The sequence below is a fragment of the Trichosurus vulpecula genome, chromosome 6 (assembly GCF_011100635.1).
Source record: "Trichosurus vulpecula isolate mTriVul1 chromosome 6, mTriVul1.pri, whole genome shotgun sequence".
NCBI lineage: Eukaryota > Metazoa > Chordata > Mammalia > Diprotodontia > Phalangeridae > Trichosurus > Trichosurus vulpecula.
The window spans coordinates 6,374,743-6,397,493 of record NC_050578.1 but is presented as its reverse complement, the minus strand read 5'-3'; the positions used below and the strand labels follow the sequence as shown (position 1 = coordinate 6,397,493).

Here is a 22,751-nt window from a genome sequence, read left to right as displayed (position 1 = left end):
ACTAATCCACACCTGAGGGAGATCCTTGCCTTGAGTAAACCTGACCAGTAGGTGTCCAGCTTGATGACCTCAGAAGATGGGGAAATCACCACCACCCAAGGCCACCTGTTCCACTCTGGGTGGGCTCTTATCAGTACAAAGCTCATGGAGCCTCGGTTGGACTCTTTGGGACATCCTCCTGGTTCTTTCTCCTGGGGACAGACAGATAAACCCAAGCCCTCTGCTACATGCCTCCCTTTAAAAGGGATCCTATTTCCCTTGAGTCTTCTCCAAACTAAACATGCCTAGTTCCTTCCATTGATTCTTATATGACAGAGAATCATTGTATCTAGTAGGTCACACTGAATCTGCAATCATGGAGTAATATGTGTGTGTGTATCCACATGTGCAAATATATACATATAGTTGTAGATATATAGCGGGCATGAATACAGATGTATATACACGTATATGGAATGGTTTCATTCCATTTATGTTTATAAAAACGTGTGTGTATATATACACATACATATACACACATGCATATATACATATATACACACATATATACAGATACATACAGTATATATGTATGTATGTATGTATGTGTATGTATCTACATACAGGGCCAGCCCCTTGTGAGCTGTGTGGCCTCAGGCCAGTGCCCTCTCCTCTCTGGGCCTCAGCTCCCCGCAAGTATAAAGGTAGTGGGCCAAACTTGAGCTCTACAGCAATTTCTAGCTCCAAGTCCTCCATGAAGCAGCCTGTCCATTTGAGCTGGCTTTCAAAGGATGGGTAGGAATTCAGAAGGCCAAAATGGCTTGACTGAAAGTCCAGGGTAGGAGAGAAAGCAAGAGCATCTTAATCCCCCAGCCCTATGTCCTCAGTTATATTTAACAATAACCAGCATTTATGTAACTCTTTAAGGCGTGCCACGTACTTTACAAAGATTATCTCAGCTTATCCTCATAATAGCCCTGGGTGACAGGTGCCATCGTTATTCCCATTTCACAGACAAAGAAGCTGAGAAAGGCAGAAGTTCAGTGACGTGCCCAGAGTCACACAGCCAGTCAGAGTCTGAGGGGGGATTTGAACTCAGGTTTTCCTGACTCCAGGCCTGGTGCTCTAGCCACTGCCCCACCTAGCTGCCTCATTTAGTTGCTTAACCAAGACTAATTATACTTTGAGAAACATTACTAATGATGGGCAGTAAGAGAGAAAAGCAGGTAACCAAATACAAAGTCAGTCTGGAGTCCATTCATGGGTACCCTGAGAGCCTTACCTGGGGGCACATGCAGGCATGCACGCGTGCACACATACACACACACACACACACACACACACACACACACCCCTGACCTCTCCACAAAGTGTGGTGGACAGAGAGCTGGAGGAGGAAGACCTGAGTTCAAGTCTTGCTTTTGACCTATGCTGGCTGTGTGACCCTGGGCCAATCCATGAACCGCTCAGTCCAAGACAACTGTCCCAGACTCCACCTTGCAGAAGAGGAGTCATTCTCCATGGCTGAGGATGTTTCCTCATCCTGGGAGTTCCCTCTGGCACTGAGATCCCAAGTCCACTCCATCTGCACTGTGACAACATGCTAATAGAACTTCACATTTGTGTAGCCTTTAACAGCATTCCAGGGAGTGAATCAAGCACCAGTATTAGTCAGAGACCAGGTTCCAGAGATGGAAGGGACCTCAGAGGCTCTTCCTCCAACTCCTTCATTTTACAGATGAGGAAAGCAAGAGTCACAGAGGGGTTGGGACTTAGCCCAAGTCTCCCTCCTCACTCAGTCATACCTGGGAGGTCAGATAGCACAGAGGACCTTCGTTGGAATCCCACCTCAGCTTCTCGATACTTTGTCTGATCTTGGAATTCCCCATTCCCCTTTGTGGGTTTCAATTTTTTATTCAGTCATATCCCACTCTCCATGACCCCATTTGAGGGTTTCTTGACAAAGATGCTGGAGTGGTTTGCCATTTCCCTCTCCAGCTCATTTTACAGATGAGGAAACTGAGGCAAACAGGGTTAAGTGATTTGCCCAGGGTCACACATCTAGTAAGTGTCTGAGGTGGGATTTGAACTGGGCCTTCCTGATTCCAGACTCATTGCTCTATCCACTGCGTCACCTAGCTGCTCTATGTACCACACCACCTAGTTGCCTGGGTTTCAATTTAATCAGCTGTGAAATAATTTTTTAACCTGAAAAATTATGAAATTTTATTGAAGTAATGCCTGAGTTCCCTAAAATTTCAGCTCCAATCCTGTAATTGGTAGATAGAAGAAATTCACTTCATAGGAGGTGTCTGTGAACAAAGCCTTGTGTTTCCCCCGTCCCTCCACAGCTTAGTCAGTCACTAAACACATTAAGCACCAGGCACTGCCCTAAGAGCTGAGGGTACAAAAAACAACCCCTGCCCTCAAGGTGCATCCAATCTAATCTAATAACTCTTGAAGACCAAGAGCCCTAGAGGTGAAATCAGTGAAGTGGGAGCCGTGATGAAGTTAGGGTCCACGCACCCAGGTTTGAACTGAAGCTCCACTATTTCCCATCTGTGAGCAAGACACTCCACTTTCTGGCCTCAGTCTAGTCATCTGAAAATGAGAGGTGGCATCAGATGCTCTCTGAGGTCCCCTCCAGCCCTAAATCTATGAGTTTATGAGACAAGCTTTACTGGCGAAGGGAGTTCCCATATTGAAAATGCCTCATGCCTATGAAATCACAGATCCTAATCAAAAAAATAAATAAGGCAGAAACCACAAGATAAATGGATGGATGGATGGGTGGATGGATAGACAGACAGACAGACAGATAGATAGATAGACAGGATAGATAGAGATAGATGGACAGATAGATAGGATAGATAGATAGATAGATAGATAGATAGATAGATAGATAGATATAGATAGGATAGAGACAGATAGATGGATGGATAGATAGACAGACAGACAGACAGATAGATAGATAGATAGATAGATAGATAGATAGATAGATAGATAGATAGACAGGATAGATAGAGATAGATGGACAGATAGATAGCATAGATAGATAGATAGATAGATAGATAGATAGATATAGATATAGATAGGATAGAAACGGATGGATGGATGGATGGATGGATGGATAGATAGACAGACAGACAGACAGACAGATAGATAGATAGATAGATAGACAGGATAGATAGACATAGATGGACAGATAGGATAGATAGATAGATATATAGATAGGATAGAGACAGATGGATGGATGGATGGATGGATAGACAGACAGACAGACAGATAGATAGATAGATAGATAGATAGATAGATAGATAGGATAGATAGGATAGATAGAGATAGATGGACAGATAGGATAGATAGATAGATAGATAGATAGATAGATAGATAGATAGATAGATATAAATAGGTTAGAGACAGATGGATGGGTGGATGGATGGATGGATAGACAGACAGACAGACAGACAGACAGATAGATAGATAGATAGATAGATAGATAGATAGATAGACAGGATAGATAGAGATAGATGGACAGATAGGATAGATAGATGGACAGATAGGATAGATAGATAGGTAGATATAGATAGGATAGAGACAGATGGATGGATGGATGGATGGCTAGATAGATAACTAGATAGATATGAGGTCATGGGACCTACAGTGGGGAGGGAGCCAAAGAATGAGTAAGTCATGGGTCATAGGTTTTAGTCATAGAGGTGGAGGTTAAGTGAGTTACCCAAGACTGTACTCCCCATAGGCTGTAACATCATAAAGACCATTTAGTCCAGTTTTCTTATTTTACAGCTGAGGCAACTAAGGTCTGGGGTAATTGACTTGCCCAAAGTCATGTTCCTCATAGGATGTTATAACATCATAGATTTAGGGCAGAAATGGACATCTGGGACTCTTAACTTTTTTACGTCATGTATCCCTTTGGAGGTCCGGTGAAGCCTGTAGATCCCTTTTCAGAATAAAGTCTTCAAATGAATAAAATAAAACACATGAGATTACAAAAGGAAGCCAATTATATTGAAATATAATTATCAATCTTTTTTTTTGCAGGGGGGAAGGCAGGGCAATTGGGGTTTAGTGACTTGCCCAAGGTCACACAGCTAGTAAGTGTGTCAAGCGTCTGAGGCTGGATTTGAACTCAGGTCCTCCCGACTCCAGGGCTGGTGCTCTACTCACTGCACCACCCAGCTGCCCCTATTATCAAACATTTAAAAAAAATTCATGGACTCCAGAGTAAGAACCACCGATATAATCTACAATTTTATATTTGAAGAAACTGAAACCTAGTGTAATGAAAATCACCTGCCCAAGATCACGCAGGTATTAAGGGTCAGAACCAGAATTTGAACCCAGGGAGTCCTGACTCTACCCCCATCACAGCCACTTGCTGCCTTGAGCTGACCTTTTCACTCATTGATTTTTCACTCACAGTGACATCCACAGCCCCAGGGTGACAGGAACCAGTGGACGAAGACTTGGAGAACACTTTGTAACTCTCAAAGCATCATGGGAAGGAGTGTTCTTGTTCTCATTCCTGGAAGGGTTGGGGGCCCCATGTTTGTGTAACAGAACATGGCTGCACCCTGGGGTGACTGGGAACATCCAGGAAGGAAAGAAGGGAGGTTTGGCCCCTTCTGCACCGGAAGGGGATTGACTCAACCTCCCCAGATTGGCGGTGGGGAGAGGGGATTGCGCCCCTTAGAAGGAATCAGAAATTAGTGCTGTGATGACACACATCACCCATGGAGTGTCTGAGAAAGGGATTTCAACTAAGAAGTCTGAGAACCTTTGACCCTCGAATCTTTCCCTTTTTAATAGCTAGAGCTGACCTGATTACACCTAGTACTGGTATCACGCTGTGAGGTCTGCAAAGCCCTTTGCAGACATAATTATGTCTGTAACTTGTGTGCCCCAGTTTCTAGGCTTCTTTTTTCTCTTCATAAAGAAAGGTTCAAGAATGGTCATCTTATCCGAGCCATATCTGGGCAGAAATCCCCCAGCATCGTGCTCAGTCAGTCTCTGCACTGACATCCTCCAGCGATGGGCAACTCACTACCTCCTGAGGCAGACCATTCATTTTTTGAATGGTTCAAACTGTTGGGAATTTTTCCTTGCATCGAGCTGAAAACTGCCTCTCTATAGCATCTTTACATTGCTTCTAGCTTTGCCAGTACAAAAAGTTTAATACTTCAGCACCCGAGAGTCCTCATGGTCCTCGAAGACAATGACCCCGAGTCTTCTTTTCTGAGGCTCAACATCCCCGGTTCCTGAAGCCTTTGTGTCCCTCCCTGAAGTGCTCCCGTTGGAACCCGAGGCTCTCAGGCTCGAGGGCTGAATCCAACCATCTCCTTTTACAGATGAGCTAAGTGAGACCCGGGGGGCTAAGGGCTTTGCTCAAGGTCACGGAGGTGTCGGAGGTATTGCCGGAGCTGGTCCCATTGCCAGAGTTCCTTCTCAGCCGACAGCATCCTGACCACACTGTAGCAATATTTCTTTTGTTGTTGTTGAGTTGTTTCAGTTGTGTCTAACTCTTCAGGACTCCATTTAGGATTTTCTTAAGAGAGATGCTGGAGGGGTTTGCTATTTCCTTCTCCGGCTCATTTTACAGATGAAGAAACTGAGGCAAACAGGGTTAAGTGACTTGTCCAGGGTCACACAGCCAGGAAGTGTCTGAGGCTGGATTTGAACTCAGGTCCTCCTGACTCTAGAGCCCAGGGCTCTATCTAGCCTATATAGTGTTTTTCAGGATCGTAGAACCACAGAAGTCAAACTAAAAGGCACCTCAGATGCCATCTGGTCCAACCCCCTCCTTTTACAGAAGTGAAGTCACTCACCCAAGGTCACACTGCCAGTCAATGTCTGAGGAGGATTTGAACCCATATCTAAGACCAGCCCCTTACCACAAAGGCCATTCTCAATAACACTGTAAGGTAAGTGTCCAATGCCAGCATGATTATCCCCATTTCATAGATGAGAGAACTGAGTCCCTTTGGGGATCCATCTATCTATCTATCTATCTATCTATCTATCTACCTATCTATCTGTCTGTCTGTCTATTCATTTGTTTGTTTATTGTCCAGAGCATGGGCTCTGAGCACAGGAAACCTGGGTTCAGATCCCACCTACAATGTTTACTACTTGTAGGACCTTCAGTGACTCATTTCTCTTCTCTGACCCCAGCTTCCTCATCTGTAAAATGGGAGGGTTGGACTCAGTGGCCTCTGAGGCTCCTTCTGGCTCTAGGGCTACAGTGCCATCATCCTCTGATCCCTAGGTCTCTTCCAGCCTCCAAATGTGACAACGGCCCCTCTATGCATTTCACTCGTCTGTATCGATCTCTTTTCCTAGCTGAGAAGGCTATCATTGTTGGAAATGCTTGGCAACGTGAATAAAAATGGCAGGAGGTAGAAGAACTCTGGGTTGCATTATTAAAAGTCCATAGGCTTGCTAAATGCATTTCTGACTGACGGAGGGAGGAAGGGAGCCCCACCTCTGGGTAGGGACCATGCTCCGAGGCCAGATGTTTGCCCAGGGAATTCAGATCAAAACACCGACTGATTGGTGCCAAATGATCCAATACTTGCTGCTCAGTGTTTCCAGAACTCCTCCAGAAAAACTGTGGAGGCACACTACCTCATCCTAGGATTTTTGATGAGCCCTGCCTCAGCTCTGAGGAGGAGGAGGCCCGGGGTCTAACAGAGACATCCATTTTTGGGGAAAAAATACACAGCCTCGTAGGCTCGCAAGTCAGACAGGGAACTTACAGGTTACTTAGTCTAGATACAAAACTCAAATAGAAAGAAAACAATATAGAAGGATCCCTTTGAGCGGGTGGGGGTGGGGTGGCATATTGACTTGGAAAACCACATAGAAATATCATCTATGTTCTATTGAATGTTATCTATTTTGTTAAATATTTCCCAATTACATTTCCTCCTGCAGTGTTTGACTCCTCTGATCCCCCCACTTGACAAATAAGGAAACTGAGGCAAGGAGAGGCAGGCCCCACAAGTACAGGCCCTCTGCTTCCAAACTCAGTAGTCCTCACAAGGCCTGGGTTAGCCCCAGGCCCCTCTGCCATGCCCTTTCCCCAAGCACAATTCACAGAGGTTAGAAGAGGAAATCCGAAAGGAAAGGGAGGAATCTGCAGCTATTTTATCTGCCAGGAGCGCAGAACGTGTTTCTGATTGTCCTTGGGTTATCAGGAATAGTTAGCACTCCAGCAAAGGCACGGCATGTGACTCTGTGAGGGACTGCTGGCAAGTGTCCCACCAGGCCCTCCTGAGCCGGCTTTAAATGGCTAGGGTCCACCTCAGGAGCCTTGCTCTGCATCAGGCCCTAGAGCCTTCCTCTTGGAGTTGTTTTCACTGGGGCTGGCTTCTCATGAACATAATTCATAAGTGGTTTAGACCTTGGCAATGCATGAAGCTTTCTTCCATTCCTAGATCTCTCTCTGGACCCAGAACAGCAGTGACCCTAGCCTGCGCTTTGCAAAGTCTTCTGTGTCAAAGTCTGAGAAGGACCTACAGTTGTTGATAGATTTGTTTAGACTAGGGGGGATTTGTGACTTTAACACCTGAGCCTCTGGCCATTTGGAAAGCAAATTGGAATGGTGAGATGCTTAGACAAGGAACTGACTTAGGACCAGACTTGGTCTGGACTCTGGACTCGGTGGATCAGTCTCCCGGACATGATTGATCCAGGGACCAAACCACCAGATGACTTCTATGTCCTAGGAAAGACATGAAGAAAAAGCAAGGACAATATCTGCTCCCTGAGGTCCTATAGATTCGACTCTGGGCTTGGATTCCAATTCAACCTCACTTTATCCAAAGCAGCTGGTCCTTTAGTAACCCTGGAGTCTGATTGGAGGATCCTGAGAAGGACAAGCTGTGAGCCTGTGATCCTTCTCCTGAACGGATTCATCAGATTCTCTTTCCACAAAGTAAAACCAAATTCTTCCAAATCGGAGTCTTCAGATAAAACTAAATCTATATCCTCAGAAATCTAACTGAAACTTCTCCAATGCTCTAAGGATTCCAAAGCACTTTACATACATTATGGCAGTCAAACTTCACAGACAACCTGGTGAGGTAGATACTGAAGGTACTGTTATTCCTGTTTCACATCTGAGTCCCAGTGAAGTGACTTGCTCAAGGTAACCCAGCTACTAAGTGCTGAAGGCAAGATTCAAACCCAGGTCATCTTGATTCTATCCACTACCCCACATTGCCACGCCTAAGAAACTTGCCTTATTCAGCTTGCTTTATGGAGAGCAAAGCATGAAGACAAGGATCCATTCAACAATGTGCCTCTGTGTTTTCCGAGAGATGTGTAAATGCTCACATGGGGAGAGTGAGGCTGCTTAGGTTTCCTGAAAATTTCCAGGAAGATATTGGAAATGCCCAGTCCCTTCCCTCTGATACCCGTGTGCCCGACACCAACCAGGAAAATCGGCTATTGCCACCTTTGATGAGCTCTGAGGCTGACTCTCAGCAGTAACAAGCTCATGAACCTAACTTTGTATTGACGAGAGGATAGAGGAGACAGTTTGAAGGAGGAAGGGATTAAAGAGGAAAAAAAGGTGAAACTGTAAAATCACAGGATTTTTCTAAAGGGGTTCATTGGTTTGAGTCACATATAACAGGGCTAGAATAGACCTTAAATGACGGCTAGTCCAACACCCCATTTACAGATGACAAACTGAGGCCCAAAGTAATTAAGTGATTTGCCCAAGGTGTTATGGGTATTTGAGGTGGGATTTGAACCCAAATCTTGCTAACTCCAAAGTCAAAGCCCTGTCCACCATTCCATAGTGATATGACAAATCTTTCCCTTTTTCACGAGGATAGCATACAGAGAATAAAACTTCCCAAAATGTCTCAATGCATCAGTTAGGAAGGCCAAGAATTGATGAGAGAATGAAGGGTGGGGCAGGTGAAATGTGAGAAATGGGAAACCAAAGAAACTCAAAGATGCCTCAAATGGCTAAAAGAGAAGAAAACAAACAAGCCAACCAACTCCCCAGAGATGAGCCTCTTTGGGTGGCCAATGGAGCTCACCCAACCCAATGCAATTAAGAGAACTTCAGATTAAACTCTGAGCGGCAGAGCAGGCAGAATGTCCCTCAGCTGTCCCGTGGCTCCATGCCTTGGAACAGTTGTTCATCTGGAAATAACTTTCCCATGAAAAAGGACAACTACAAAAGGCCAAGGGACTTGCCTGTGGGCTCTCACACCCCCTGTCTCCAGCACCAAGGTTATTTATGACGGCAAGACCACACAACGATAAGAGGGAAACAGAGGCAGGCGTGTTAGGAAGGATCGGAACAAGACCACACAACGATGAGAGGGAAACAGAGGCAGGCGTGTTAGGAAGGATCGGAACAAGGCCACACAACGATAAGAGGGAAACAGAGGCAGGCGTGTTAGGAAGGATCGGAACAAGACCACACAACGATGAGAGGGAAACAGAGGCAGGCATGTTAGGAAGGATCGGAACAAGACCACACAACGATAAGAGGGAAACAGAGGCAGGCGTGTTAGGAAGGATCGGAACAAGACCACACAACGATAAGAGGGAAACAGAGGCAGGCATGTTAGGAAGGATCGGAACAAGACCACACAACGATGAGAGGGAAACAGAGGCAGGCGTGTTAGGAAGGGTCGGAACAAGGCCACACAACGATAAGAGGGAAACAGAGGCAGGCATGTTAGGAAGGATCGGAACAAGACCACACAACGATAAGAGGGAAACAGAGGCAGGCGTGTTAGGAAGGATCGGAACAAGACCACACAACGATAAGAGGGAAACAGAGGCAGGCATGTTAGGAAGGATCGGAACAAGACCACACAACGATGAGAGGGAAACAGAGGCAGGCATGTTAGGAAGGATCGGAACAAGACCACACAACGATAAGAGGGAAACAGAGGCAGGCGTGTTAGGAAGGATCGGAACAAGACCACACAACGATAAGAGGGAAACAGAGGCAGGCATGTTAGGAAGGATCGGAACAAGACCACACAACGATGAGAGGGAAACAGAGGCAGGCGTGTTAGGAAGGGTCGGAACAAGGCCACACAACGATGAGAGGGAAACAGAGGCAGGCGTGTTAGGAAGGGTCGGAACAAGGCCACACAACGATGAGAGGGAAACAGAGGCAGGCGTGTTAGGAAGGGTCGGAACAAGGTTAGGTGCCCCCCTGAGGACCAGCTTTCTACCGTTTCCATGAATTCCCTTCATGCTTGCTGACACTCGGGGCTTCCTCTGCTTTCCAAGGTGCTGGGTGTTAATATTCCACGGCAGCTTCCCTGCTGAAAGAGAAGGAAATGCACACAAGGAAAGATTGAGCCAGGTGAGCCACCATCTCATCAGTCCATCAATAAGAATTTGTCCAGCCCTTACCAAGTGCCAGGCACTGTGCTAAGCACTGGGGGTATGAAGAAAGGCAGGCACAACCCAGCTGCCCAAACAAACGCTCATTCTATCGGAAGTGACAGCATGCAAACAATCGTACATGCTCCATGCAGGTGGTGGAGGGAGATGACAGGAGATCATCTCTGAGGGAAGGTGCTTGTGGGGGTGGGGGCCGGGCTGGAGGTTTCAGAGGCATTAGCAGCAGCCCTCGATCTGCATCCCTGTCTGATGACCGGCACGGACTGATGATGGCTCATGGAGCAATGGATCCTCCTGAGCACAGGTACAGCACCCACCAGACCACTGCAAAGCATTCACGAATCCTCCTCCTTCTCCCACCCTCCCATGGGTTCTTCCTTTGTTTGGACTTGGTGATTCATTGTATTCTGCCTGTCACTTGGTCGTTTCTCTCCTAGTATCGACAGCACTATGCATAGATTCTAGGACAGTGCCTGAAGGAGGAATGAGGTGCCAGTGAATCAGAGGCCACTTTGGTGCTTGCCTTTACACCTGGGTACCAGCCTCCTGCCATGAAAAGACAGGGGAATGCCCATTTCTGTGTCACCATGAAAAGACAGGAGAATGCCCATTTCTGAGTCATGAGGGGGTGACTCTCTGGAAGACCAGAATCAAGGGTTGGAGAGATGTTCTACTCACCAGGTTGCCCTACCTTGTTTTGCAGCAGAGAAGAAGCTGGGCCAGTGGGTGGAGGTTTGGGAGTCAGAGGGATGTGGATAGGGACCCGGGACCAGGCAGCTTCTATCCTTGTGCCTGGGTCTGCATGGTACCTCACACCAACATGAAGTGAGGACTGAGCCTCTCTGAAGAGACTGACATCCAGCTGACATCAAGTAGCTAAATATAGACCCGCTCTCTTGAGCCCCTCCTCTTAGCCTGTTGAAAGAGGAGACCAGAGGATTCCATCGCCCCCATTGTGTTTCTGGACTCATGGTTGATGATGTCCATCTGTCCGACATCCACCCTGAACTTAGAGAGTGCCTACTGTGTGCCAAGCATTCACTAAGGACAAAATGACAAAAGTCTAAGAGGTCTATCTACAGGAACTCGAACCAATTAGTAGCTAAGGGATCTACTCAAGGCACCTTGAACTGGGGGATCTATTCTGGGCTACTCTCCTGTGTGAGAGGGGTGGAGGTCAGTCCTACAATGGAAAGGAGAGCCATCATTGACTCATGATGCTGCTGACTGAAGGTGACGTGGCCTTTACCCTTGATTCTAGTTAGATGTGTATAAAGGGAGGGAGGTCTGCAGATCTCGGTTCATCTATGGAGCTGTCTTCTAAGCAAAGCTTCATTCTGATTTGATGGCTGAAGCCTTGAAGGGAACACTGCAAGCAGACCCTAAGCCCCTGGAAGGCAGGGGGCTACATCTTCTTTTGCCTCAGTATGTATCCAAGCAGGTGACCCAGGGATTTGGCCACAAGAGCTACACAGAATCAAGAATTTTTTAAACTAAACGGACCTAATCTAAGACCAAGACCATCTCATAGTCTTCCAAAAGCATCATATTGCAGTTAATTGCAGAAATACAGAGTGATAGAAAAAGATGTGGTATTTAATTCTCTGACTCTGGAAAAAGCATGAAGAGAAGAAAGTCTCCATTTTCTAGGGCCATCTTTAAATAATGACGCCTCCAAACAACCTATCACTTTAAAAGTTAGAATTGGGCCCTCAGTAGTTTTTTCCCCTTAGATGGGACCAACATTTAAATTTATTTTTAATTTTTTCAACATTTAAATCTAAGTAAATATGAAACAATACATCTGCTGCCATCCAATTTCTTATTTGTTGGTTGCTTTGACAGGAGTTATTTCTAGTTTTTTTAAGGTGTGTTGTAATTTATTTGTCTATTTTTAGTTCGCTGCATCCCATTCCGTGTCATTTCTCTGGTTTCAGATATATCGTTTATCCTGAAAAAGGAAAGGCTGAAATCCAATGTCTGATGGCCTGTCCAGTCGGAGACATTGTGTCCAGTCTTTGTTGGAAGGCACCTTCTCCCTTGAGTAGAGATTAGTTTGTTAGCTTGGAGAGTTGATACATTGACCCAGGAGAGGATAGAATGCCAGGCAGATGAGTTTGGCAGGTTAGGGAAGAGCCCGGCAGTGAGAGAAAGGGTGGTAACCAATACCTGGGAGGAGGAAGGGGAGGGCAACTTCTCTGGTGACATCCACACAAAGGCATTTGTGGGCCCACCTTACACTGATTTAGGGGCACAGATTGAGAGCAGGAAAGGAGCTTAGTGGGCTTCTAGTCCCATGCTCAGTGTACAGAGGACCAGAGAAGTTAAGGGCTTGTCGTAAATCACACAGGAAGTCAGTGCCAGGGCCTAGCTTGGAAGCCTGGTTTCCTGACTCCAAATCCATGGTTGGTATCCCTGAGACACACTGCTTTCAGATGATCCAATCAAGAAAACAACCGCTTTTTCCTCTGATAAATGGAATTAAAATGCCTAACACGACTTCATGGACACTCAGGGATGACCTTTGTGTTGTTGCTGTTTAGTTATTTTCAGTTGGCTCCAACTCCTTGTGATCCCATTTTGGGGTTTTCTTGGCTACACCACCTAGCTGCCCTAGGGAAGATGATGACATAGACTGAAGGATGTCTGTCTTCCTTGCCTCTTCTATTTAGTGTAGTCTGCTTCCTCTCAACACTCCCACTACTCCTTCAACAATCTTCACCACCTTTCCCGTCCTCTCCATCTGACCTATACCTACATTAATTCTATAAACTCATCTGTGCTAAAGGGGTTGGACTCCTTCCAAGTAAAAGGTGCCATCAGGCGGTGATGAGAGAGCTGGCCATCAACCCCTGGGTCGCCACTATGCCTTTGACACCTACTAGCTGTGTTATATAAGCATAGAACAGTCACATAATCTCCTAGGCTTCCACTTTTTTCATTTATAAAGTGGAAATTACCATAACAACTCTAGTGCTCACATAAGAAGTGTGCTGTGAGAATGGGTGAGGTTATACTTGTATTTACAGGTGTACATATATATAATGTATAATAATCCACTGTATCAATATTTTCCCACTATATTAATATATACTACATTTGTAATTAAATTAATGTCAGCATGCATTTATAATAAATGCATTTAGGGTATAATAATAATAATAATAAATGCATCTACTAAGAGCCAGACACTATGCCAGGTAGATATTTAAAAGCACTGTTAGCAAACGTAGAAGTCACTAATTAACAAGTATATTGTATTTCATTTTAAATTTGATTTTATGGATATATTTTATTTTATATGATGATTTCTGGACCTAACCTACTCCTTCCACACCCACTGTCCATGAGCCCTCTTTTCTAATGAAGAAAGACAGTTAAGAAAAGCCAACCCACACAAGGACCAGATCTGAGCAGTTATTCAATGTTCCACACATGTGGTCCCCCACTTCTCTTTTGAAAGGAGAGAAATATGTTTCATTTGGTCTCCAAGACCAAAGCTGATCATTATGGTTACTCATGCCCTGGCCTTTCTGCTGTCCCCCAAACTTGCCTCTCCACTACCTTTGAGATATCTCCCACTGGATGTCTAGTAGACATCTTAAACTCAACTTGTCCAAAACAGAAGTCATTATCTTTTCCCCTAAACTCTACCCCCCAACTTCCATATTATTGTTGGGAATAACACCATCCTCCCAGGCCCTCGGGCTCACAACCCAGGAGTCATCTTGGATTTCTCACTATCTCTCACCCCCATATACAAGCTATTGCTAAGGCCTGTCCACGTCACCTCTTCATGATCTCTCAAATTGCCCCCTTCTCTCCTCTGGCATTGACCATCCTCCTGTGGGCCTTTATCACCTGGACTATTGCAACGGCCTGAGGTGGGTGACTGACTGACTCAAGTCTCCTCCCACTCCAATCCATTCTCCATTCAGCCAACCAAAATGATTTTCCTAAAACGGTCTGACCATGTCTCTCTGTTACACATACACACACACACACACACACACACACACACACACACACACACACCCCTCAGTAAACTGCACTGGCTCCCTATTGCTTCCAGGAGCAAATACAAAATGCTCTGTTTGGCATTCAGAGCCTTTCATAACCTAGCTCTCTCCTAGTCTTTATCTACTTTACTCTCTGAAACGTCCTCTTCAGTCCAGTGACACAGCCCTCCTGGCTGTTTCACAAACAAGGGCCTCTATCTCTCAGCTCTGGGCATTTTCTCTAGCTGTCCCACTTGCCTGGCTTTCTCTCCTCAACTCTACCCACTCATTTCCCCGGCTTCCTTTAAGTCTCAACTAAAATGCCATCATCTACTGGAAGCCTTTCCCAACCCTTCTTAATTCTAGGGCTTCCCTCTGTTAATTCCTTCCTATTGATGCTGTAGATAGCTTGTGTGTACATATTTGTTTACTTGTTGTCTCCTCCATTAGATTGTAAGCATCTTGAGGGCAGGGACTGTCTTTTGCCTCTCTTTATATCCCCAGTGCTTGGCACACAGTAGGTGCTTAATAAATGATTATTGCCTGACTGACTCGTATTTTAGAGTAGATGTCACATACATTCTTTTAATGATTGTCCTGGTTCTGCTCACTTCACTTTGTATCAGTTCACAAGTTTTTCCAGGTTTCTCTAAATTCTTCATGCTTGTCTTATGGTATAAGAATATTCCGTTAATCCGTATATCATAGTTTGCTAATCATTCCTCCACTGATGAACACCAATTTATCGTGATTAACGGGATCTTTTCAATGGGACCTTTGCAAAGCTGTTTTCAAACCTATTAATGATCCTATTGGGAATATTAGCCCATGGCAGTTTGAAATGATCCACATAGCTCTAGCTGTTTGGGTCTAGGCTTGGGTGCCTATCCACCCAGCTCACCCTGTCCTTCAGAGTTAATTGATACTGAATCAGACAAAGCCCATTGGACCCTTAAAGGATCACCCTGACAGGAAGAGCCCACTAATGAGCCATGAAAAGGGAGCATTTTGGAGCTTATGGTGAGTTGGAAAGGTGAAGCCAGCTGGAAAAAAACAACCAAAAAACTTTGCAGTGTTTTCTGGTCTGTGTTTGCCTGGCTGTGTTTACTGTCTATCTTAGGGACTTGTGGGCAGCAGACAGATTAAGGACAGATCCGGAGAGACTCTGGAGGTGGGAGCGGGCTGTGGTGGGGACAGACACCATGCTGGTCTTTGTTCAGACTTGTGGGAGAGGGCAGGGCCCCGCTCCAGCAGGACTGTCCAGAGACACATACAAGAGGCCAGGCATTGCCCTGCCTCTCTTCAGGGCTTCAAATATGGAACTCAATCTGGCAGGAAGAAGTCTTGACTGAGGAGAAAAGTCTCCTGGTAAGCAGAAAAACTAAGGCAGTGAAAAATTCACAGATGGGGAAGCTGACTTTGGAAGAATAAGAACTGATTTTCAATCGTACTTCGTAGTGTACAAAACACGCACCTATATAATCTAACTGCAGTCTCGGAACAAGCCTGTGAAGCAGTTAAGAGAGATGTTATTTCTCTATTGCACAAAAGGGGAAACTGAGTTTGAGAGCAGCAAGATGGCTTGTCCATGGTCACGTAGATGCTGAGTCAGAAGCAAGATTTCAACCCACGTTCTTCGTGACTGCAAGTTTCGCACTCTGGTCCCTGATCTTAATTCTACCTTCTTCAGGTCAAATGAAGTCCAGTCACTTTTTCTACACAGCAACCCTTCAAAAACTTGGAAGCGCATATCACATTCCCCCCAGGGTTCTCTTCTGCACATGAAATGTGCCCCGGTGCTTAAGCTCTTCCTTGTTTGAGGGGAAGGAAACTACTATGTGCCAGGCACTGTACTAACCCCTTTAATAGCTCGTTTAATCTTTACAATAACTCTCGGAGGAAGATGCCCTTTTACAGTTTGGGAAACTGAGGCAGACAGAAGTTAAGCGACTTGCCCAGGATCACACAGTCAGTAAGTGTGTTGAACTCCAGTCTTCCTGACTCCAGGGCCATTGTGCTATCCTCTCCACCATCTAGCTGACATGGTTTGTATTGGAATCCTTATCTCCCTTGCTAATCACAGCGATTATTAACATATCACTTTATAATTTACAAAGGACTTTACACATTTTAACTCATTTGAGCCTCACGGTAACCTTGTGAGGTAGGTGCTATTGTTACCCCAGTTTTACAGATAGGGAAACTGAGGCAGAGAAGAGGTTAAGTGACTTGCTTATGGTTGCACAGTTAAGCTATCCTGAGATAGGATTTGAACCCAGATCTTCCCAGCTCCCAGTCTAGCGCTCTACGCACTGTGCCTCCTGGCTTTCCTCCTCATAAGTTTGTTAGTTGTTTCTCCCACAGCTTTTAGTCCCTCGGTGGAGTAGGAAGGGTCTAGGAGTGGAAAGATGAGCTTTCTTTCCTCCAGGGCTATTTATTTTGGGGTGGTGGGCAGGAACCAAATATATCCAGGCGCTCCCTGGCTGTCTCTTTTTTCACACATTTCTCCTTGGTGGCCAGCTTTGTGGGAGGTGCAACCACTCCTTTTGGCATTGGCCCTTCTTCCCCATAAACTTTTCCCATGTCATGTTTTCCTGGACTGGAGTGTTTTCTCAAGGGCCTCCCCTGGGTGCTCGGCTTCAGCTGTGCAAATACTCAAGTGATTGTGGTACTAAGCATCAATAAGGCGGGAAATGGGTGGCTTGGGTTCCAGAGGGCTCCTCCCTTTCCTTGTGCAAACACCACGCCACAGATGTGCGCCTGCTCCCACAAACTGGCCGCATCCTCCAGGACACTTGGAGACCTTGAGCTCCGGGCCCTAGACTTGCCCATCTCTCTCCAGTTTATAAGGAGAGCCTCCCATTGGCCCATCTTCATCAGCTGTGTTGTTTTGTCGACTTTTCTGGATCGCTGCTATTTTAACTGCTCTTGCGGGGATGGGCCAGAGTTTGCTAGACCTTGACCACATACTCTCGGTCCAGGTCAAGAAAGGAAGTGTGAGTGATGGAGAATGGAGCTTGGATAGAAACTGCAGTGTTCCAGAGCATGTGGCCAAAGCAAACTAGTAAATGCTTGCCCTGCTTTGCTTATAGCAAGCGGACTTTCATTCAGGAACTTGGCCGCATTTCCTCTGTGAGTTGCAGCCAATCTGTATTTTTCCCCTCATCTCCTGAAGCAGTCCCTTTCCCAGGTATCTCACCTAGAGGAAATTCTGCCCTCTTGCCTACTGTGCAGATTATGAAGTGATAAGAGACAATCCTAAGATTTGTGAAGGGCAAAGCATCAGGTGGTTTGGTGAGAGAACCTAGTGGTGATTTGCCGTGCTTCAGCAGGAAAGACTTCAAGGCATGAGAGATCACTCTCCAAGTATTTGAATGGCTTTCACGGGGAAGAAGAATTACATTTCTCCTTTTATTTTGGCCCCAGTGGGAAGAACCCGGAGTATTGGGTGTCTGAGAGTCAAGGGAATGGAAAATCTCTTGGCAATTTAGCAACAAGCATTTATTAAGCAACAGCTATGAACGAGTCAGTGGTGCAGGTCCTAGGACATCAAAGACAAAAAATGACGTAGTACCTAGTTAAATGTTCTTACACCAGCAATGGCACATCTATGCTGGTCACGGGTCAGGCAGGCACCAGCTTCATTCTAGCACCTTCCCTCTGTTAATTATTTCCTATTTATCCTACATATAGCTTGTTTGTACATATTTGTTTTCTTGTCTCTCTTGCTAAATTGTAACCTCTTTGAGGGCAGGGACTATCTTTGCCCTTTTTTGTAGCCCCAGCACCTTAGCACAGGGCCTGGCACTTAGTAGAGGCTTAATAAGTGTTTATTGAGGCACCAATTAGCTGCTCCTGTGGCTCATAGTGGGGGAGAGACACCCTGAGAAACCTCAGTCAAGGCTGAAGGGATGCTGAGGGCTCTGTCTTGGACGACAGGAAGAATTGTTGTAGATGGAGACCAGTTCTAAAGGTTTGCACAGTACCTGGAGGAATGGATCAGCAGATCTGAAGTGTGTTAGACCCTCAGGATCTTGGGAGATTGAATCCATGAGGTAGATAATTAAAAAACAACCTTTCTAAATATAAACAAACATTCATCATGGATGTACATTGACAGGTGCTGTTTTCCAGGTCCCTGCCAACAAGGATGCACTCAGGTTCATAAAGTCAATAGCCCAAATGAAAACAAACTGTCTGTTAGGTCCAAAGCACCATACTCCCTTCTTGATACTGGTTAAACAAAACAAGCCATGACTAAAGGCTTTGTTTGTGCTTTAATTGAAATATATATCTTCATATACCTATACGATAATATTTTTTCTTTCATTTTTGTTCCATGTATTATTTCTATAATAGCTAACAAATGTTCATTTTGCTTTTTTATTAAAATAAACATTTGTTGGCATCTGCTGTTTTTACACCTCTTACTTTTATGGATGTACCTCTGTCTCCCTACTCCCACCAACCCAGGCATCCCTTACAACAAAAAATAAAAAAGAAGAAAGCAGTGACAGTTTAGCAAAACTCCTCACAGGGTACCATCCTTTGCTTGTATTCCAATATTCTAGAACTCAAACCAAAAAATTCAAATAACCAGAATTTTTCTATTGGGCTATATGATGATGCTTTCTTCTCTTCTGTCTTAAACCCTGCTTGGGTCTCTCTACCTTTAAAAGCATGAACAAACAAAAACTTAATTTGACCGGCCCTTCAAGTGACGATCCCTTTCCTTTCTTTCTTGCCTTTACTACTTCGACAGCCTCCTAAGTGGTCTCTCTCTCCAAGCCTAATTTACACAGTTACCCAAGTGATTTTCCTAAACCATAGGTCTCTCTTGCTCCACAAACTCCGGTGACTTCTAGGAGCAAACACATGCTCCCTTGTTTAACATTTAAAGCTCTTCTTATGGTGCTCTAACCAACCTTCCCAGGTTTAGTTCAGTCCCTGGCCCTCTGTGACTATATTAGAAACCTTCTCCACTCCTGTGGCTTCAGCCAGCATGGAGCACTGCTTGATTCCCACCTCCACTTGTTTGCATTCTGGCATCACAGGTCCAAAAGCCTATCCCAGATTTCCACTTGAGTATCCTGATATCATCTCATGGATCAGGATGACATATGGGATGTGTCAAAATGATATCTCAGAATGAACTCTATTCATCATGTGTGCGTGTGTGTGTGTGTGTGTGTGTGTGTGTGTGTGTGTGTGGGTACTGGTACAGCCGAAGGGAGGTAAGCAGATTAACCAGTAGAGGGTTCATTCCTTGGAACATGTCTGCTGTCAACTGGAATGGGGAGTTTAGTGAGGCTGTCTGTAGAAGTACGTGATGATGTGGGATGCATGGGCCCTGCCCCTAGTTTAAAGCATACACACGTATTCATTCTATGACTTTCTTGTCTTTTTGTTTCATGGTGAATATCATTGGTTACTGAACTGGAAAGGCAAGTGAATGCAATAGGCTTTGATGGAGGAACTCCATCTTCTATGCCTGACTAAGCTAAGCTAGAGCTACTGTGAGGCTCTGTGTGAGTGGAGTTGGTTCCACAGGCTTCATCTCCCTACCCAGCCACAGTGACTTTGAACGCATGGTGCTACTGTTTCTCCTGTTATGGTTGTGTGTCTTTTTTCTTGTTGTTCAATTGTTTCAGTCACACCCAACTCTTTGTGACCGAATTTAGGGTTTTCTTGGAGTGGTTTATCATTTCCTTCTCCAGTTCATTTTACAGATGAGGAAACTGAGGCAAAGAGGATTGAGTAACTTGCTCAGGATCACACAGCTAGTAAGGGTCTGAGGCCAGCTTTGAACTTGGGCCCTCTTGACTCCGGGCCTGGCACTCTATCTATGCCCTCCCCCGCCCCCTGGTTTTTTTTCCTACTAGGTGTATAAGCATCAGAGATGGCACAGACTAGGCTGTAACCTTCAGAAGAACCATCCAAGGTCCGTCCAGCTGCTGAACCCAGGAAGGAGCTGATACTGAGGAGCAACCTGCTTGAACCCAGTCAGGATGCTACGTCCTGAAAGCAAGACAAAGATTCATCCACCGGCTATGCTGCACCTGGAAGTGAACTCAGGGAGAGAATGCTTAGAGCTGCCATTTTGTCAAGGGCACAATCTCCAGGGATCCAGCTGGTAGAAGAGAAGACATGTGCCTGGGGATGTGTTTGTCCTTCTGTCCTTGTGATATCTTCTCAGTAAACATCTCTTTGTGAAAGCAGATTAATGATTGTTTAGGCTGGATTGATGGCAATTGCTTATACTGCTATCAGTTGGCACAGGAGAGGTAGTAACTGGCATTGGCAAATAATATCAGAGCAGGAATCATTGATGATGTTACCCAGTGGGGGTGGGAGTGTGGGGAAGAAGCACCAGAATGGGAGCATGAGCCAATAGAGTTCAAAAATTGTCACAGATAGCACTTGAATCCTCAGGGGATGCGGAACAAGCAGCCTTGTTCTGGAGACTCAGCAGTCCAGAATGGCTGAAGCCATGTCTTGGCTTTGCATTTGGCTCTCTCTTTATTTGCATGGCTCAGGCTTCCTGGAGGGATGGAGTAGGCTGGGGGAGTATTCTCTCCTCTGTTCTGGTCAGAGTTTAAGCTTCCTTTGTTTTAGTCCAAGTAATTCATTCATAGAAAAGCATTAAATCAATCAGTCTTTTTCTATTGTGCAGATAATTCATTCAGTGGCCATCTGCTTTTTTTTATGGGCCCGAGACCTCATTGACACGGATGGCCATTCGTGTTCATATGGTAACCCATGCACACCTTCTCATCCACGTTCCTCTCCAACCTAAGTCTTCCATAAAGGATCCAAGCGGTATAGTTGTTAGGGCACTTGGCATGGGGTTACAAAGTCCTGAGTTCAAATCCAACCTCAGACATTTACTAGCTGTGTGACCCTGGGCAAGTCACTTAACTTCCATTTGCCTCAATTTCCTCATCTGTAAAATGAGGACGTTGGGTTGACAGCCTGTATGGTCACTGCCAATCTGATTCTACAACATGACGGCAGCGACAGGAACAGCCAGCGTTTATACAGCGCTCTAAGGTTTGCAAAACGCTTTACAGATGGCATCTCGTTTGATCCTTAAAACCGTGGGAGGTCAGGGCTATCTTTATCTCCATTTTATGAGGAAGCTGAAAGACAGAAGCTACATGACTTGCCCAGGGTCACGCAGCAGGACTAGAACTCGGGTCTTCCTGACTCAGGTCCAGTGTTGTATCAAAAGCATAGTGTCTGGCACATAGTAGGCATTGTCTAAATGCTCATTCCCTTCCTTCCCCTTTCTTTTCCCTTCTCTGTCTGCTGTGCTACCCAGAAGCCTCCCCGCAATGCGCTGAGCGGCCCCGTCTGGCCTTTCAACATTTCATGTGTCACCAACGCACTGGTCACTCTGTCCATACCTCCTTCCTCTTTACACCAGACAGGCTCACATTCCTGTCCAATCAGATGTCTCTCCAGTGGTGCCTTTGGGGATTTTTCTCCATTGTGAGCTGTTTTTAATAATATTGATTGGTCTATTTATGCCTTGTGTATCTCTCCGTTACCATTTGGGTCATGTACAATTGGGATTTTCATAAGATCGTGGAGGACCATGATTCTGAACCATATAAAATCACCAAAAAATGATGTTAAAAGTGTGCTTTTGTGGTACAGAGTAGCTTGGGACCCCAAAAAGTACAGCTTAATTCCCCAAATATTTCTCCCACCTCCAGTTAAATCCGAGACTCAATTATTTGTCGTCTGTATCACCAATCCCAAATATATGCGTTGATGGATTTCCTCAGTGGGCATAAATGACAGCAAATAAAGAAAAATGTAATAGAAAGGAACGATTAGTAGCTCAAATGGCATATATTGAGTGCTAGGTAAGATCTAGGCACTGTTCTAAGAGCTGGGGGCATCAAGAAAGGTGGAAGAAGTCCCTGCCCTCAAGGAACAAACATACACTCTAATGGGGAAGTCAACGTGTAAACAAATGGGTACATACAAAGCTCACGTTGTTTCAGTCTACACATTTTACCCATTTAGAATATTTCTATAAGGTTATAAATAAAATGTTTAAGAGATTTCAAAAGATTTATTGAATATCAGGAACATTATAAAGTGATATCCTAAACATTTGAAATCCAGAGAAGAAAGGCTAGAGAACAGGTGTTGTTCAATTGCGTTAAACTCGTTGTGACTCCATTTGGGGTTTTCTTGGCAAAGATGCAGGTGTGCTTTGCCATTTCCTTTTCTGGCTCATTCTACAGATGAACCGAGGCAGATAGGGTTAAGTGACTTGCCCAGGGTCATACAGCTAGTAAGTGTCTGAGGCAGGATTTGAATTCAGGAAGAGGAGTCTTCCTGACTCCAGGC

General features: G+C 45.2%; 1 protein-coding gene across 3 annotated transcripts in view; it reads right to left on the bottom strand.

Annotated features, from left to right (window-relative positions):
• The window catches only part of MYOZ2 (myozenin 2), a 53,771-nt gene extending 42,498 nt beyond the window's left edge, over positions 1 to 11,273 (bottom strand). The window contains exons 1-2 of one of the 3 annotated variants that reach the window (XM_036762461.1): positions 11,081 to 11,273; positions 10,215 to 10,307 (exon numbers count right to left, since the gene is read on the bottom strand). In XM_036762461.1, the coding sequence (XP_036618356.1) occupies positions 10,215 to 10,307; positions 11,081 to 11,258 (271 nt within the window). In that variant the 5' untranslated portion in view covers positions 11,259 to 11,273. Of the gene's footprint in view, positions 1 to 10,214; positions 10,308 to 11,067 lie in introns of all 3 variants that reach the window. The other 2 variants (XM_036762462.1, XM_036762463.1) reach the window with 2 other exon arrangements.
• Between the last annotated feature and the right edge of the window lie 11,478 nt (positions 11,274 to 22,751).